General features: G+C 38.5%; 1 protein-coding gene across 3 annotated transcripts in view; it reads right to left on the bottom strand.

The window, feature by feature from the left end:
* The window catches only part of nrp1a (neuropilin 1a), a 67191-nt gene that overhangs the window by 16874 nt on the left and 32200 nt on the right, over positions 1-18117 (bottom strand). For all 3 annotated transcript variants that reach the window (XM_083545409.1, XM_083545410.1, XM_083545408.1), the window contains 3 exons: positions 16405-16560; positions 13464-13630; positions 3402-3557 (listed from right to left, as the gene is read on the bottom strand). In XM_083545409.1, coding sequence (XP_083401535.1) covers positions 3402-3557; positions 13464-13630; positions 16405-16560 — 479 coding nt within the window. The remainder of the gene's footprint in view (positions 1-3401; positions 3558-13463; positions 13631-16404; positions 16561-18117) is intronic.

The raw sequence follows: 18117 nt of genomic DNA, 5'->3' as shown, positions 1-18117 counted from the left end.
AGAGTGACAATAAAAAATATCAATACTGAATTTTACACAGTTCCATAATTCAATGCTGGTTATAAATTGGGCTCCCAACATTGCCAGCTGTAGAGAGATACACAGGGAGGCTTTGTTCTATCTGTTAGCGGTTCAAACACCGCAGTAAAAGTTCAAACCCTGTCTAATTATGGTTCTGTACATGTGGTCACTTTGCTAAGTACGGCTCATTTAGTGGCTTTGTCAGATATCGTTATGTCTCCCAGATCTAGACCGAACTGACAGCTATAGTGTGTTCAGCAAAGGGAAGGAAAATTCGACATGCCAGAGGAAAGGGAAAGGGTTTGGAGGGAAAAGCTTTGTATTTCCTCTCTGAAAACATCACACCCTTCTCAGTCTACATGTGATTAAATATACTTAACACAGACAATTGTCTGGATTCATGGCTTATTCTTATTAAACATAACCTTAGAGTATTTGTATTCTATTTTATCATAGGGTCTTGAATGCTTGTGACCGTTTGACATGCTGTTACTCGGCCCTAGATGAGATGAGATGTGGATGAGATGCGAGATCCATTCACACGGAGCTCTTTAATTTGTGCACTTGTACACACAAATGTGTTTAGATGTGTTTAGGATGTCTGGAGCCATGAGACCGCAGAACCTGCGATCTATTCTATGCCGCTGTATTCTGTTCTTGCTGATATCTCAGGGTCTCTGGGAGCAGCTTGTCAAATGTGTGAGTGTGAGGCAAAGAACAACACAAGGGGCTCTCTTTAAATGTCACGCCAATGCTCCATCCAACTGCACCAACTATTAAAAGCCTTTTTTGGAGAGCGAGTGGCAAGCACAGAGGCAAACTGCAACCTCAGCGCTCTGCAAATGGGCCCCTTTTTCACTAAAGCACTTTAGAGCATCGAGAGAGAGAGCAAGAGAGAGAGAGAGAGAGAGAGAGAGAGAGAGAGAGAGAGAGAGAGAGAGAGAAAATGGTCAGAACTGTAAAGTCTTTATAAAGAGGGAATTGTGATTTTAATGGGGGGTCAGGAGAGAAATTGGGCCTCTGGGTTTACAGACAACAACAATAGACAATTGAGACACACATGCTCAGAGACACACACACACACACACACACACACACACACACACACACACACACTAGCAACACACAGAGCTAGGTCAACATGTTTTAAACACTTTCTAACTGAATAAAAGACAAAAGAAAGATAAAAGACCTACACCTACTCCTGACCCCTTCAGCTCTACTACTCTGTCCAGCTGCTCAAACACACAACTCTTTCCCTCTGTCCTTTCATTCAAAAGTCTCTGTTTATTAATGCCTTTGTTGTTTGGCTTTGTTGTTAAGTGTGGAAATCCCAAACACAAATGTTGACATCATTCAACAATCAGAAAAAAAAAGCTCTAAATAAAAATCTCCCACCGCCTGTCTGGCTACTGTGGTTGTTTTGTAGTTGTTTTTCATGTTGTTGTTTTTTTTTTTTTACTGCACTTGTAAATTCATTCGGTCTCAGAAAGAGTTCGCATTCCAGGCTGGGGGGAAAATTGGGAGTCTGAGAGACGTTAGAAAGCATGGTGGTCTTTATGGAGACGGATACGTCATGGATACTTTAACAGACGAGTACTCTGTTGGCAATGACACTAAGAAATAGGCATTAAACGGTACAGTGCAGACTGTTCTGAATTAATATCTATACCAGGCTGCAGGAGAGATGTGCAAAAATCATCAGCGTGATTTCGACTTAGAATTTCAGATGCACATTTTATATAGCAAATTGCCGAGCTGAGAGCTTGAGACCATTTCAACTAAAACTTTAAAGGCAAAGAACTTTCTTTATATTTCTGAGCATTGTTTAATCATAGCTGAACAATAAAAAAGTACAGGTAGTCCCCGAGTTACAATGGAGATGTGTTTCGATGACCCCATTGTAACTTGAAAAGTTGAGACATGGCCTAGCCCACCCAGGAGAATAATTTAACAAATTACAGTACATCATTTAGCAAAACTGTCCAAATTTACACTACTGTACTGTATAAACTATACAGTATATACAGTATGTCACAAAAGTGAGTACACCCCTCAACCATTTTAGTATATTTTTCTCAAAGGACAAAACTATAAAAATGAAACTTGGATATATTTTAGAGTAGTCATTGTGCAGCTTGTATAGCAGTATAGATTTACTGTCCCAGTTTCATTTCTATAGTATTGTCCTTTGAGAATATATACTAAAATAGTTGCTGAAATGTAAGGGGTGTACTCACTCTTGTGAGATACTGTATGTATACTGCAGTGGGCACGTAGATGAGGGTCAAATTGTGCCTGCCGCGCAAAACTTAAAATATTTGTACAAATTTGTCATATCGCTATTGTAATAGTAAGATCGTAACGATCCAACACATGTGTATGTTGATGCAGTGAAATATCCAATAACCCAAATGTGAGCAAAATTCATGGAAATAACAAGCAAAAACAAATTGTACAGTATTGTGAATGCACAATCCAACCATCAAGAACAAAAACAAAAAGTCAGTTTTGTCTATAAATAAGAAGATGCATTAAACTTAAATGGCTACCTGGATAATATCTTTCCATATCTAATTTCCTGATATAGTATATATACCCATCTGCTGTTGTATAATCAATAACAGGTTGGTGTAATGCAGACCGGTATGTAGCTGTTACCACCCTGAAGTTAACATTTTTAATAACAACAAGTTCACATAAGCAAGTTCCTCCTATACCACAGCAATTGAGCAATAATAATTTTTTGCGCAATAAAGAATAACAGAGATGACCTGATCTTCATCATCTTTTCTCTGCTTGTCGTCTATATGGTGGATGTTCAGCCTGGATACATTCATCAGATAACAAAATTTTTAATTCTTTTGTAATAATATATTAATATGATCTGAGGTGTAGTTACCAGTGTTACACCAAAACAGGTAGTAGTAATGGCTACTAAGTCTTTTAATCACAAGTGTATCTGTACTTCTACTCGAGTGAAGGATGTGTGTACTTTTTGCCATCTCTGGTTATCACTTATATAAGAGCAACCATATGCAGACATTCCTTCCCCAGGCTTTTTACATATCTGATCTTTTGAAGTTAATAAGGAAAAAACACAGCTTATCCTATAGAGAAACAGCAAAACTCTTATCCTAAAGACTTAAAGACACAGACTTATTTCTGACTATGCAAAAAAACCTGACAATGGAGATTCCTTCTAATGTGTAATGTCTAATGTCCATTAACATGAACTCTGCTGAAGCAGCACTCTGAGCCGCTGGTATTAAAAAATTAATGATCACCTTTTGACCAGCCAGAACTGAAATTTTCAGTAGCGCTATTGTATAAGATGACCTTTCATTATAAGTGTCATAGTGTCCAAATAGAGCTTGTACCTTTTGTTTGGAGCCTTCCTTCAGCGTGATCCAGTCTTCCCCATTGGAGCTCACGTCCACCTTGTATGACTTCACATAGTACTTTTTATTTGTCTCCTTAGAGATGGCACCCTGAGTCCCGATGGCTGAGATAAAACGCAGAAACCCAAGATCAACCTGAGGAAAGAACGAGCGAGTTGTACAGTCAACAGCCTGAAAGTATGAAAGACTTCAACTGTAAAATATGCCTGAAGTGTGACACTGTTATAACCAAGCGAGGCACCTAGAAGGTAAGATTGATTTAATGAAGTTGGGCTTAATAAATGGTGGCACTGGCGACGATTTAATTTCCTGTGATAAGATGCAGGAGTTTATTGGATAACCAGGAGATATGGGACTTGTCTGGCTAAGCGACTAAAGCAGTAAAAATGCATAAAAGAGGAGAGATTTTCAGATGTGTGCTGTATGAAAAGATGAATGCTTCATAAATTAATCATGAGCTCTGTTATCATTATGGAGGGATACCCTGTGAGTAGAGAGAGAGAGAGAGAGAGAGAGAGAGAGAGAGAGAGAGAGAGAGAGAGAGAGAGAGAGAGAGAGAGAGAGAGAGACAGAGAGCAAGAGAGAAAATATGGGTTACTGGCAGAATCTAAATGTACAGGAAAAGTCTGAGTGTGTTGTTTGCAAATGTCTAGTTTTGCAGACTTTGCAGTCTTTCAGATTTAAGACAGACAAAGCAGAAGCATGTCTGTTAAACTAGTGACACAGACAGACTCTTGCTGCATATGTGTTTTATGATATGATTATATCCGTGAAAAACACATTCTGTCTTGCCTGCCCTGTTAGGAGAGACGAGAGAGACTGCACATGACCTTCTTACCCTCTGCTTATAAAAGAGATTGATTTTGCAGTTTTTGCTCTTGACTCTGCCTGATCGCTGGGTGTATACTTACTTCTTGACTGTATGGTGATTATAGTTACATATAGACTTTAATGTACACAGAACACAAAGTAAAATAATAATAAATACAGTCCATGTATTTACATACAATCTCATGAAACCCTATGTCCTTTTGTCATCCCAAAAACTACAGCTAGATAGCCTAGATTACCCTAGATGCTACGACTTGATTTTCATTACAAATACTAGCTAAATGAGCTAGTCAGCTAGACTAGCACACTGCTCCTAAAGGCTCAACATTTCTGCGCATTGTTTTGTGACACACTTTTAAATAAAATAGCCGGAACGTGTGAAAACCATTTATTATAATCTGATCTAGCCATTCAATAATGTTAACAGTTAAAATAATCACATTTTTAAGTTTAAAACTCACACAAAAGCTTCCAGTATGGGTTTAGAAACCTGTTTCAAACATCAGGCTCCTGGAAGTGCTGTAGTCATCACACAGCAGCCATGGTAACAGCACATTAAAATCCTGGCTGGGTTTAAGCAGAACATTGCTGGCTGTTTTTCTTGACATGGCTTTCATTTCTTATTAAACACTCGTCTACTGTAACTTCCAGGACATCCAAGCAAAGAACAAAAACAAATGGAAATGAGCACAAACCGTCCAGTTCGCTACTTTATGCCTCATTACAGACGGTATAATGTAAATTTCAACTTGAACCAGATTTGCCATTGCTGCTTTCTCACAGCAAAACCAGTTTTCAAGAAAATCTCAAAATATGTCTGCTGCATAAATGCAGTCAATATAATCTTTTGTTTTAGAGTATTAATAATAAATGTGGAAACAAACACAAAATTGGATTGTGTGATGTCTATTTGAGTAGATGGATGCCTGGATAAGGTCGTTGTGGCCTGGATAAGGTCGTTGTGGCCTTGAGATTCCAGTCAGGAAACAACTTTAGCCACATTTTTCTTTTACAAGCGATTCAATTTAGGCATTTCATTTTGGCTATGTAGGGCTATTCAAGTCAAATTAGAAAAAAATCTTCTATACAAAAGAGCAGAAAAGCCACAAACATGACTGCTGATAATGTCTAATACTTTTTACAATTGGTACATACCTATAGATGGGACACAATCATTGGAAGTAATATTGCTTTTTGTCGCCTTTGTGCTTTGTCACCATTTGTGTAATGTACCATGAACTCTGAACAGATGAGATGCATGTTTTGAACATAAATGTTGGTTGTGTGCCAATAACAACTTCTACAGAACACCCAGAAAATCTAAGATTTCTATTTTCAGTTCATGAACTACAGAAGTCATAAAGGAGCCACAATCACACTCCTATCTTTATTAATGCACAAAAAGATTAATGAACAGCTTTATCTGAAATCAGCTCCTAAATGTTTCTTGGCAGTCTCCACCTAATAAATAAACAGTTGCATTTAAAATGCAATTATCTCTAAGCCTACTATTATTTATATATTTAAATAAGTTCAGCAGATAAGTGCATTTAGTGCAATTCATTGTATATATTAACTAAAAAAAAATCATTATACTGTTCTATACTGTTGTTATTGGCACACAACCAACATTTATATTTAAAACATGCTGTTCAGAGTTCTTGGTACATGACACAAAAATCATTATACTGTTCTAATTGTATAATGTTTGTCAACTTATGTCAACTTATTGTCATCATTGTGGGTTTTTTTTGCTTTATTCATTTAATTTAATCAACATTTGCAATAATGGTATGCATGTTTATGACTGTTTACCTTTACCTGTAGACTGTTATCATAACCTAGATTGTATTTATTGTATGTAACTTATTTACTGTTTACATTGCTTGTTGAATACTGTAGTGCTTTTCACTATAGCTGTTCTCAGAGAGCAACAATAAGCTTTACCCTAACGTAACTGGGAAATAAATGCACCTGGTTTACCTGGTTTATTTCTTGATTGTGTACATATTTCTAAACCAGAAGATACATATTTAGGTTTTGAGAGAAATTGGTCGTCAGGTCAAGTCAAGCTTTTATTGTCATTTCAACCATATAAAGCTGATGCAGTACACAGTAAAATGAGACAACGTTCCTCCAGAACTCTGGTGCTACATAAAACAACATAGAGCTGCAACACACAACATAGAGCTACTTAACAGAACACAGAGCTAGGGACTAAATTAAGTGTCCTCGCCACATAATGTGCATTGTGTACAATGAGTGCAAACAGTGCAAAACAAAGACAGTGCAAACAAACAACACAAGATACAAAATAGCACCGACCAGTAAACCTACTGTATAATATACAGTACAATGTGCAAAAGAGAGAACTATAAACAAGAGTGTACTTGTAAAACATGAAAAAATGTTGTGTAAAAATTGGGTGAGTGAAGTAGCAAGAACAGTATCAAAATCTGCAACAGATTTCCCAACATCATGTTGTGTGCTATGGCGATCCAGAAAACATCATTAGCACAGCTGAAAATCCCTAATTACCTAAGACGCAAACTCCCAGATGTTGGAGCGAATGCATAGGACACAATCCAAAACACTACCAGAGTACCTTATAAGGAAAGGGGCATATATTACGCATTTCCTTGACCCTGACTTTTTTACAGAGAACGCCATGGCCACACTAATATGTCTCTATGTCTGGACATGCACTTTCGGTGTACAGCCTGGGAAACGTCAGGTCAAACATTCGAGACTGCTGTTGAGTAAAAACATCAATCACGGCTGAAAGTGTGTTTTGTTAAACAGAATGGGATTTATGGACAGGAGTCGGAATTGCTAGCGGCTATAATCGTTGCGAGCGAGTTGGACCCCTGAAGTCCGCTTGTACAATTTTGGTCAACTTGCACCTAACTTTCATCATTTTCTATTCTCTTTCTTCAGACGTTAGGCAGTTAAGCAAGATGGAAAGCCTGTGAAATGGCCTGAAAATCTAACACAGTATAGGTTTTGAGGAGAATTTCATATCGCATAATTATTTTAATTAAACCCACAAAGAAGTTCAACTCAATTAAAAACCGTAGCATACCATGCTTCCTATAATTGTGAAGCCCCAAATGTGTTTATGACCTTGTGCATGATTTATAGCATTTCCATGACTGCTCTGTGGGAAAAAAATCCTGTTTTTTTGCTTGTTAATTATTTAATAAGAGGGCATGTGTGGCCACAGGCAACCTCTCATAATCTAATTGGATAGAAATGTCATTTTGCTACAGGATATATAAGTGTCATCTTCTCAATATAAAAATACTGGATAAGTTTATAGCTTTTTGTATTTAAATGAATACTATTAGGAAGCTCAATCTTGAGTAGGCATTTATAAAAAGTAGACTTAAATTGAAAAATGTCTCGTAAATATAATGTAGAGATCTGGCACAGAATGATTATGTAAAAACTACATTTGCTTCCACACGCAGAATAACAGGCACTGGAGTCATTACACTGCTAAATAAAAGCCAAAAAGTGGGAACAGAATTAGTCTGGATTTGCTTTGTAGGCTGCCAGCTAAGCCCAGTGTGCAATTAGATTAACAAGGAGAGTGTGTTTTCACCACATTTGGGCTGTGTGATGTGTGGGGTTCGTGCATCCGTGTTTGATGAGACTACTCTGGTTATAGTGCATAAGATGAATATGTTATAATCCTCCCTTAAGGTAGTAGTAGTCTTACGCTTAGTCTTACGCTTATTAAACATTCGTCATTACCCCACCACACACCCATTACTCCTTCTCTATTGTGAGTGTGTGGCATTAGGCACAGAGTCTTTCTGGTCTAGCAGGTCACGTCTGCCTTGGTTTAATTTGGGGAATTTAAAGAGGCATGGTGCTTTGAAAGTTGATCCCAACTGTTATCCTTCTGCTAATCAGGTTTGCGAAAGGGAGTTTCATTCGCTAGACAAACTAGCAGTTTGTGTATATGTAATCGTAATGCATAATTATATTGTGAATTATACTGATTTTCTATTAATTTTATTCTACTTGTTTTTTTGTTCACTTACAACAAGAACAACAACAAACCCTCAGCTTTGCTGATCAGTATAATCACAAATTGTTTTTTTTTTTTGTGGTATTTTTGTTTCTCAAATACAAATACCATCTGGAAGAGGTCAAACATGAGCAGTAAGTGGAGAAGAACTGAAGGGCAGGGCAACAAAATGCTTCAACAAAGCAAACACAAACCTAGCCTGCTAGCTACCATGGGGCAAAGATCGATTCATCCATCAAGCCATGCTTTTCTTTCTCTCGCTTCAGCCGTTACCACCTGCCTGTCATGACAGCCTGCTCTAAAATTCCATTAACTACAGGTATAATTAATTCGCATTTTCATGAAAATTGTATTAGTGTGCACTGCAAGACCAATAGTCAATTCCTTTCATTTATCATTGAATCTAAGTGCAGGAATTAGCCGGTGTTATTTTTAGCACACTAGTGCCTCGTTTTAATGGGATTCAATTATACATATTTTCCTGTGAGATAATAATTTGTTTCTGACACAATGAGGAACGATAAGTTTCGGGCTAATAAGCGAAAATTTATGCACAATTGTGGCTCGAGAATGAAACAATAATGCTTATAAAAATGATCTTCACTTTTCCAGAGAAGTGTGTTTTAAAGGGCAGTACCCAAACTTTAAGCTTTGCTGATTTGTTATTCCAGGTGATTAGCTGAACTATGAAGCCATCAGTTAATATTATGATATTGTATTTAGGCATTTTCTTTTCAGTAATGACTTTGGCTCACTGAACACTATTACACGGTTAGTGCGCAGATCTTACTTGCATCAGTACTCAAGCACAATGGATGAATAACTGAGCTGTCTAGGCAGCTTTTGGTATGAGCACTGTGATTCTTCTTGTATTATTGATATTATTGGGTATTATCTACAGACCTCTGCTCCCATCTGGATCATAAAACCTTGATACCTTAATGCTCCTAAAAATGCTGATGTGATAAAATGACTCCAACCCGTTTTCTTTGACTATAGTGCATTGAAAACAGTGATAAACTTACAATCCTTTCATGACCTGTTAAAGAGTTTCAGGTATTCCCTTAAGCTAAATACTGAAACCTAACCAAGGGTGCAAAACTGTTAATACTAACCCCTTTCAGTGAATAGTTTTTGTATCCCTTTAGCAGATTAGTAAATCAATCATAATTCATTTCAAATAGTTACTATATATATATATATATATATGTGTGTGTGTGTGTGTGTGTGTGTGTGTGTGTGTGTGTGTGTGTGTGTGTGTTTGCAGTACGATAAGTAAGCACTACAACATTGCATTAGCTAGTAACAGAGTAATAAAATGCGACTCGCACAGGTGTGGTGCTAGCAGGGTGACTCAGTCTGACACCAGCTCCACAGGCTTCATCATCAGAGATTCTTATGTTAATTACAAGCACATTGTGTAATTACTCATGAGCTGGCGAGGGGACAGGTCCTGGCTCAAAATAGAAGCAGCTTTAATTGATGAGCGAAAAAGCTAAGCAAAACAATAGAGAATGGTCGTAGGAGCGCTTCACAGACTGCGGCTAACTGAAAGCACATTTGGATGGAAGGAAAGAAAAACAGGATACGGTCGACTGGGATTGTTACACCGACTCACACACTGTGCCTTCCCTCTCTCGCTCAATCTCCAGCCGTTTTGACATAAACGAGTGCTCAAAGCCTGTACGAAATGTGTTCTTCGAGGGAAGTCTGTAATTAGTGCCTGTTTCAGAGGCCTGTTCTGGAATCTTGGTTCTTTTTTAAGGAAAATACATCCAGTAGTCAGGATGATGGCATAATGGCTGGGTAGAGGGGTCACTCAGTCATCATTTCCATCTCAGGACCTGGCACCTTCTCTCTTCAGTTCCATCAATCAAGCAGCGCTGGCTTCCTGCTGATAACTGTTCTCCGGTTAGCAATCAACTTCAGGAGAATATGAGAAGCCTATGTCAAAACATGGGTCTTAATTCTTTTCAGTGAACTATTTTCTTTCTGATTTAGTTCTGATAACTGAACATTCTCCGGTAAGGCTTTTGAAAAGTCTCTTTAGATTTGGACCCGATTGTAAAATAATGTCTATTGAATAAAAATATTTTTTTAAAGCAGATACATTTACACTATATCTGGATAAGCGCTTTAAATATTATATATATGATTATTTAGGTAACATCTAACAGCTGATTAAAGATCAGACCGTATTAAAGCTACTTATTCATTTATAGCAGTAGCTGTATCCTTTAATCAGCCTGTGGGATCTTGTTCCGTGATGAATATAGCTTTTGACTTCTCTTCAGTTCAAATCGCTCTTGACAGTGGCAGGGTATCATCTACATAAATAAAATACTGTGTATTCAAAAGGCTAGCTTATATATGCTAATATGGAGATCTGGACAGGGTTTTTTAAAAGGTTTTGATTAATGGAACAAAACAAGCTATTCACTCTGTGAAACCTCCGTCGAACCATTAAAAGCTTGGCATTGGAGAAGCTTTCAAGTATTGACAGTTGACTTTTTCCCAGATAAAATGCATTATTCATGCTTCTGTTTTGATCAATAGTGACTGTCAGAGTAACCTAGTCGGACTTAAGATCTCCGACTGCTTTTGTACCGACACTCAGGTCTTGCTCCAGCAGGAAAATTTGCTGCTTGACAAAACCAATTTCTCATTACTCTGCATTCTCATGGGACATGAAACTGTCTCTCCCAAAGCCTTGCAAAATGGTTCTTTGGTTTTTGGGATGTAATGTGTCAAAGTCTCTCAAAAAGACAAACTTGCTCCTTGGAGAATCTTAATGTGCTATACAGATGCAGGTGCCTCCCTGGCCTCTGTCACGCTTTAGCAAAATCTTCCCATTAAAACGAAAAAATATAGTCCTTTTGATAGAACAATGTGTGGAAATAGACTTCATTCTTGAAGTCTATGTTTTGGTGTGCAGTATGTAAAAACAAAACAAAAAAAACATCTGTGATGTGTGCTTAATGTGAGCAGGGTTTAAAGCTCAAAATATCCACCTAGTGAAAGAAACATAAATACAAGAATCCCAATCTGCCTTTCATGAATAAAATAGGAATATGCTGCAAAGTGCATTGGGGAGAATTAATGGAATCACGAAAAACTGCTGATATAAGTGAGAAGAGGTGAAGCAAGGAGGAGTGTGCGATTTGTGCATGCCGAGTGCGACGCACCATTAGAGAGCGAGAGATTGTTGTTGTGGCTCAACAGCAAGCTTAATGAAGGCTTAATGAAGAATTCGTCTCCCTTAATAAGCCTTATAATTAAACCACTTCACCGAGTGCAGGTTGAAAACAGACAAAAAGAGAGAGAGATAGAGGGGGGTTCTTTAAATTATAAATCACTCAACCTCACTCATTCTCAGCAGTGCTCCAGCTTTGTTCCCTTGGAAACAGATGCATGGTGCTAAACTTTGACATCTGATTGGCCAAGAGGGAGTAGCATGGGAATATCAGATCAGGGGCTTGAAACAGAATACGTTTGATTTGCCTGAAATTTTCCTGCCAAAAAGTACCCCCTCTAATCAATACTCTTCAGCGGATTTGAAGCGGCTGCTGGATTTTGCCTCTTGTACTCGGCGGGAGACAGTCCATTTAGAATTTCATTAAAATAAGAAATGACTAAACAAGTTCCAGTAAGTAGAGAGGGCTGCTTAATTACGCTAGATAAAATATGAAATGGCAAGTGTGAAACGGTGTGGAACCACGACGCTGATTGAAAGAGGCAACCTTTTTTTTTTGCATAGCTTTGCTTTAATGGAACCCATCTACAGCCAATGTAAAGAATAAATAGTTTGACATCTCGGATCTCTTCTGCACTTAGATACATTCCATATCTTAGTGACTAAAGATTAAGTAGTCTAATTTTTTAGCATAACACTGCAATCTTGCCACAAACCGACGCTGTAATCGGGCCAATATTTAGACCTTTTAGCTATGGTCTTTAAAACAAACAGAGACAATTATCGATTGTTTTCAGATGACATCTTAGTGAAACAGTAGTCTAAAATGTGGTCCATTTTGTAAGACTGAAGATCCAATCAATGACATATTGAAAGGATCCAATAAACCACAAGGCTTAAGAGTCTTTCAAGGCAGACATTTTTAATAGGGGAAGAACCTGAAAGATAGACAGCTAGTGATAGGATAGAGATGGAAACAGAAGGACTGCAGACAGTCCTCTTATTGTCTGGGCTTCACATTGTACCCTAGAGCCCCCCCACCCACCCCCTCTCTCTCTTTTCCTTTTTCTCTCTATATCACATGAAGGAATTCCCCTTCTTAACATGGCGGCCTCAGGACAAAACTGCCTTATAGAAAGCACTCAAGACCCTCTTCCTGAATTTAAAGGCTGAAACACCATGGTTCCTCTTCCCTGCTGGACCAAGCGCTCCTTCTATTTATTCAATTAGTCTGCAAGTTAGAACATGAGGCCTCCAGGACAATATTTTGATAGCAATAAGGAAAAGATCTTTTATGGACTGTTTGTAGACCTCCCCCAGCAAATATTTGACTGAGGGCCGACTCGGATATTAGCCCCCTGAGGAATGAGACCTAAAACTTTCCGGAAAAGTGAAGATTGGAAAATAAATAAGCGAAGGTTTTGACGATGCCTGCGGGCCATGAGTTATAGCAAAACAGAAACTTGCAGCAAAAAAAAACATGTACCCTGATGTCAGACAATGATCCCTTCCTGAACATTTTCATCCAAGAAAGATTTTTTGCATAAGGTTATGTTTGAGAGAAAATATACCCTCTCCTGTTCTAGATCAAATCCATACAGAGTACAGACCGAAGCAGATGGTGTGCGTCACATACGCACTGTTGCGGTTAAAGAAATGTACAGCCTAAGGATCATCATGTGGCCTTCAAGACTTCAGTGGGTTTGCAGTCAACAAAAGGCTATTCTAACAATAACCGGTCTTCAATATGGAATGACATAGCTGTGGTCACAGCTTTAAATCTGGTATTGGTTTATCAGAGAAATACCTCAAACACTAAAAAAGTGAAGATTTGAAGGTCTACGATCTACCTGACATTGTGTGTAACATAAAAGGCAGAAAAATTGCTGGCAGACATTTTTTTCTCAAGGAGAAATGCTTTCGGTTTTACTTAATCAAAACAGGAATATTGGTTCCTGTATAAATGTTTATCCTGAGATACCTGAATCCACTCTTTGTTGGAGTCTTCCAAGGGCGTCCAGCCATTTTCATAGTTATTGAGTCTAGAACGCTGTGGAGACCAGCTGGGATTATACTCCGACGAAGCCTCGATCTGCTCCAAGTGAATCTCGCCGGACTCTATACCCAACGGCTCCATGCATTCATAGTCTGAAAGTAAAACAGGCAAAGAAAAAAGTTAGAGACGAGCTCCTAATAAAGCACACATCCCATGTGAACTCGGAGCACAGCCGTCCTCTAGGGAACAGGCCACTCATATATGCATCACTTTCCATCTCTGGTGACCAGAATAACATACAAACTTTCTCCCCTTCACTATAAAGAGAAAAATGGTTTCAAGGGAATGCACTCTAGGAGTGTACTATATTAACACAAAATTTTGTTCATAAAACATTCAAGCTTAAGCTTGAAGTGGAGTGAGGGGTTATACAGAACATGAACGATTGCACCTGGTAGGAAAAAAGTTTTTGACACACTATGTATCTGGCAAACATTAAAGCTATTTGTTTAGGCTTCTGCTTTTGAAATGAGGAGTCAGGGAAAGGACCATATATCACTTTGATCGCCCTGCCACCCAGACTGTGGGCATCACATTTTGTTTGTGTTGTTGTGGGGCAATCGACCAGAGGCATGCCGGCTTGGTGACTAGGGACAAAAAAGGTCAGTCAGAGTTCAACCCCTGACCCTGAAGGGTCACTATCCAGACACCCAGGGACCATAGAAAGGGGAAGAGAAGTATGATCTGAGACATGAGGCTAATTTACTAGTCTGAATACATATGCACAATGATGCACTTATTATCACTAATTAACATTGCAGTTAATTGCCCAGACTAAAAACCCAGTCACACACACACACACACACACACACACACACACATACATTTATGTAGTGTGGGTACATTTTCACATTGCCTAACTATGCAGCTAAACCCGCATTTACAAATGCACACACAAACATACACACACACACACACACACACACACACACACACACACACACACACACACACACACACACACACACACACACCGTGGCTCAGAGACGCTGGTCTGTCTACTGGTAACAGATGGACAGAGCATCTGTGTTATCTGATAGACAGCAGTTTGAGCTGCGCACACTGACTGTTAGCACAGTTCATCTCCGTATTTTCTCCACACACACACACACACACACACACACACACACACACACACACACACACACACACACACACACACACACACACACACACACACACACACAATTTCCACTCCCTCCCTTTTTCTTTATCTTCAAAAAGAAAAATCTTCCCTGGCATAGAGCCAGGATCACATTACACCTGTTACAATAATGTTTATTCTGCACTGGTATAATCTACATTAGGTACAGAACAATATGAAAAGCGAGTGGAGTGTGCACATACTGATTTCTCGCCTGCTGATTGAAGAAGCGTATTAAATGTTTCAAATTTTGATGTTTTACTCACTTCAACAACAAAAATGTGTTCGATTCTGTCAGTAAAATAAAACAATAACACAAATACAGGAAACAGATAAAAAAAATGTATATATTAAAAGCCAAAAAAGTAATGGTGAACAATAAGGGAATTTCGCATGAGTTTAAATTGTTCAGATCTGTTTAGCTGTTTAACTTGTTGCAATTTGGAAAATATATGTAATGTATATCTGAAACATTCTCTATTGTATAGTTATGCATTCATTTTCCTATTATACATTTCAGCTTCTCTTATGGATGCATAAAAATTGCTGAGAAATAAATCCCCAATTGAGCATATAAACCTTGTTACATTTCTCTCTCACAAATAGACATTTAACCCACAGCTATTTCCCCTCACTACATGAGCATGTCCTCGGCAGTGCCCTGTTTAAGCACCGAAGAGAGGAGAAGGCCAGTGGAATGCTAATTTATGGAGGTGCTAAATAATTGATAGCTTGCATCTGCATCTCACAGCTCCAATTCACCAAAAACCAAAATAGTTCCCTGGGAAGGGCTGAAATCATACAGCGAAAGACAAAGCTTTGAATAACAAAATCTTAAAAAAAAAATTCATATACAGTATATAAACATTAGCTTCTATTCATCATCACCTATACTGATAAATTATAATAAATTATTTGCTAAAAAATATTTAGTTAACGGTAGTGCTCAAGATATCCTGTCTGGAAGACATATAAAGAGTATATAAGACCATGATTTTAGCCACAACAGAGAGTTGGCTTGGATGGGAAATCTGTTGATGAAAGCAGAATGGTTGTGCTGTGTACATGGTGGTAGTATGTTGGGAAATTAAAATAAATGATTGATTCAGAAAATCTCTTTAGTTGGGTTGAGGAGAGGAATTATCAGTGATAATGAGTAAAAATAGTAGCAGAGAGCTGTCTGAGAACTGTGTGTGTGTGTGTGTGTGTGTGTGTGTGTGTGTGTGTGTGTGTGTGTGTGTGTGTGTGTGTAAAAGACAGGCTGCATAAAACAGTGTAGATAGGCCATGACTTCTTACATATTCACTTAATGAAAGAGTGCAGCAGCTAAGCATTTAATAACTTCCTGTGAGGCTCCCTTATTATCTGTAAAAGCGTGTGTGTGTGTGTGTGTGTGTGTGTGTGTGTGTGTATGTGTGTGTGTGTGTGTGTGTGTGTGTGAAGCACATGCTAAATTCTCATACATGCTTCATATGCTTAAACATCTCGTTCTGTGTTGCAACTGTGCTCCACAGAATTGCACAGTCGATATTAGATGACTCTTTAGAAATGAACTCACTGCTGACATTTTGTTTGTTTACGGCGTGTTTTTGTAAATGTGTGAACTGGACTGTGAAAGCCTCTTTTCCTATTTATCTCTATTACTTTTTTTGTAAAATGAGATGAATAAAAAAAAACAACACATTAATTACCAGAAAGCACATATGATTTGTGGTTACTCACCCTCAGGCACAGTCCTCTCCACTACGGTGAAGTTAGCGGAGAAGCCCTCTTTAGCGATAGCGCTGTCCGTGTTGATTGTCAAGGCCAGTATTCCGGTGTATGAGATAATTCGGCCCGGAGTGTTCTGCCCACAGTAGCGGCCGATGTGCGGGCCAACTGCACACAGAGAAAGGAATAAGAGTGGGTGTATTGTGTTGAGTTCTAACCTTTTATAAAAGTTCATATAGCTAGAAGCACGTTCTTGTCGAATAAATAATAAAATAATGAGTTATTTATTGTTCAAGGCCAAAGATTCATATAAATAATAGTGTCAGATGATTCAGTCAGGAATTTGTGTTGCTAAGGCCACTCTGTACCAAACTGAAGGACACACTTTCTGAAGGACGTTCTTTAACTTCCTGGAAATTGACTGCACACTATCTGCACCCTGTTTGTCACCGTAAAACTAAAGGCTAAAACAGAAAAGTGCTGTTGAGCACAAGGCAAATGCTTTTTCACGGTCATAAATTCCTGGGCTCTTTGTTAAAGCAGTCTTGATTTGCTTCTGGGGCAACGTTGGTCACAGCCCAGTGACTTCCCAAACCTCTCTCCAAGAGAAAAGAGAAAAACAAGATAAACAAAATGGCTTGAAAGGACAGCTGTAAACAGAGGTTTGGAGACATGTTACATTGAACAGAGTCAACGTGTGGGTCTCGAGAAAAAAAAGAAAAGAAAAAAGAGGAGGGTTTGGGTGGAAAAAGTAGTTAAAAGAGATTTAAGTGGAGGAGAAAGATAGACAGACTGATAAAAAGTATAAGAAGTATAATTACATAAAGAGGGTTACGTAGGTAGCCCGGTTGTCTGTCCTCATTACGTTTCTCTTCCTTGTTTTTTTTCTTGATTTGTTCTCTCTTTAAATCTTATCTCTGATTAGCAGCTCTGTGATCTGAGGCGAGTGACAGACTCTTGCATCGCTCGGCACATGCTACACACACACACACACTTCTAATGATGAAAGAAAACACTGTCAGCTGCGTGAACGTGTGTTTGTATTGATAGCACAAAACCCTCTATGTGTAGAGGAGTGGTTAATGTTAAAGACAGTCAGGCTCTGAGTGGCAGAATTTTCTCAGCATATATACGTATTTCAGCGTAAAATTGTAGTATTAACAAAACATCACTGTTCTATTTCGTAGTTGGAAACCATTCTCTTTGCCAGGCGCATTCTGCTTTAAGTGTAACCGTGGAATCCGGGATGGCTTTCTCCCTCTGGAGATCCATCTCGTTCTTTTCACCCTAATGCACTATTGATCGGTGCGGCTCCACAGGTAATGCAATGGCAGTCTGAGTTGGCCAGACAAGTAGCAACCAAAGGCCAGAGCATTCAGCATTGCCTGTAAACCCAGTAGTTCCACCTCAATCAACCTTTTGTTCTGTCCAATAGAACACACACTGGATACTGGCATGACCTCCTAGTGTCATTTTCCTATGCTTTTTCTTTGTATGATGTGCTACAATTTCTTTCATTATAATGTGAATTTTCTATACTGCGAAATCCAAATTCTATATTGCGATAAACCATTCTTTAGATTTGAGCAAAGATCGATAAATCTGCTGGGATATTTAAAAGTACTGAAAGGTCACAAATGTTAATAAGAGGTATTTTTGCATATAATATGAAAATGCAATCCTTTTGACTTTGAAGGATACAGTCTTTAGGTGCTTACAGAGAAC

The sequence above is a fragment of the Silurus aristotelis genome (genome assembly GCF_946808225.1).
Source record: "Silurus aristotelis genome assembly, chromosome: 1".
Lineage (NCBI taxonomy): Eukaryota > Metazoa > Chordata > Actinopteri > Siluriformes > Siluridae > Silurus > Silurus aristotelis.
This window is presented reverse-complemented; position numbering and strand designations above follow the sequence as displayed.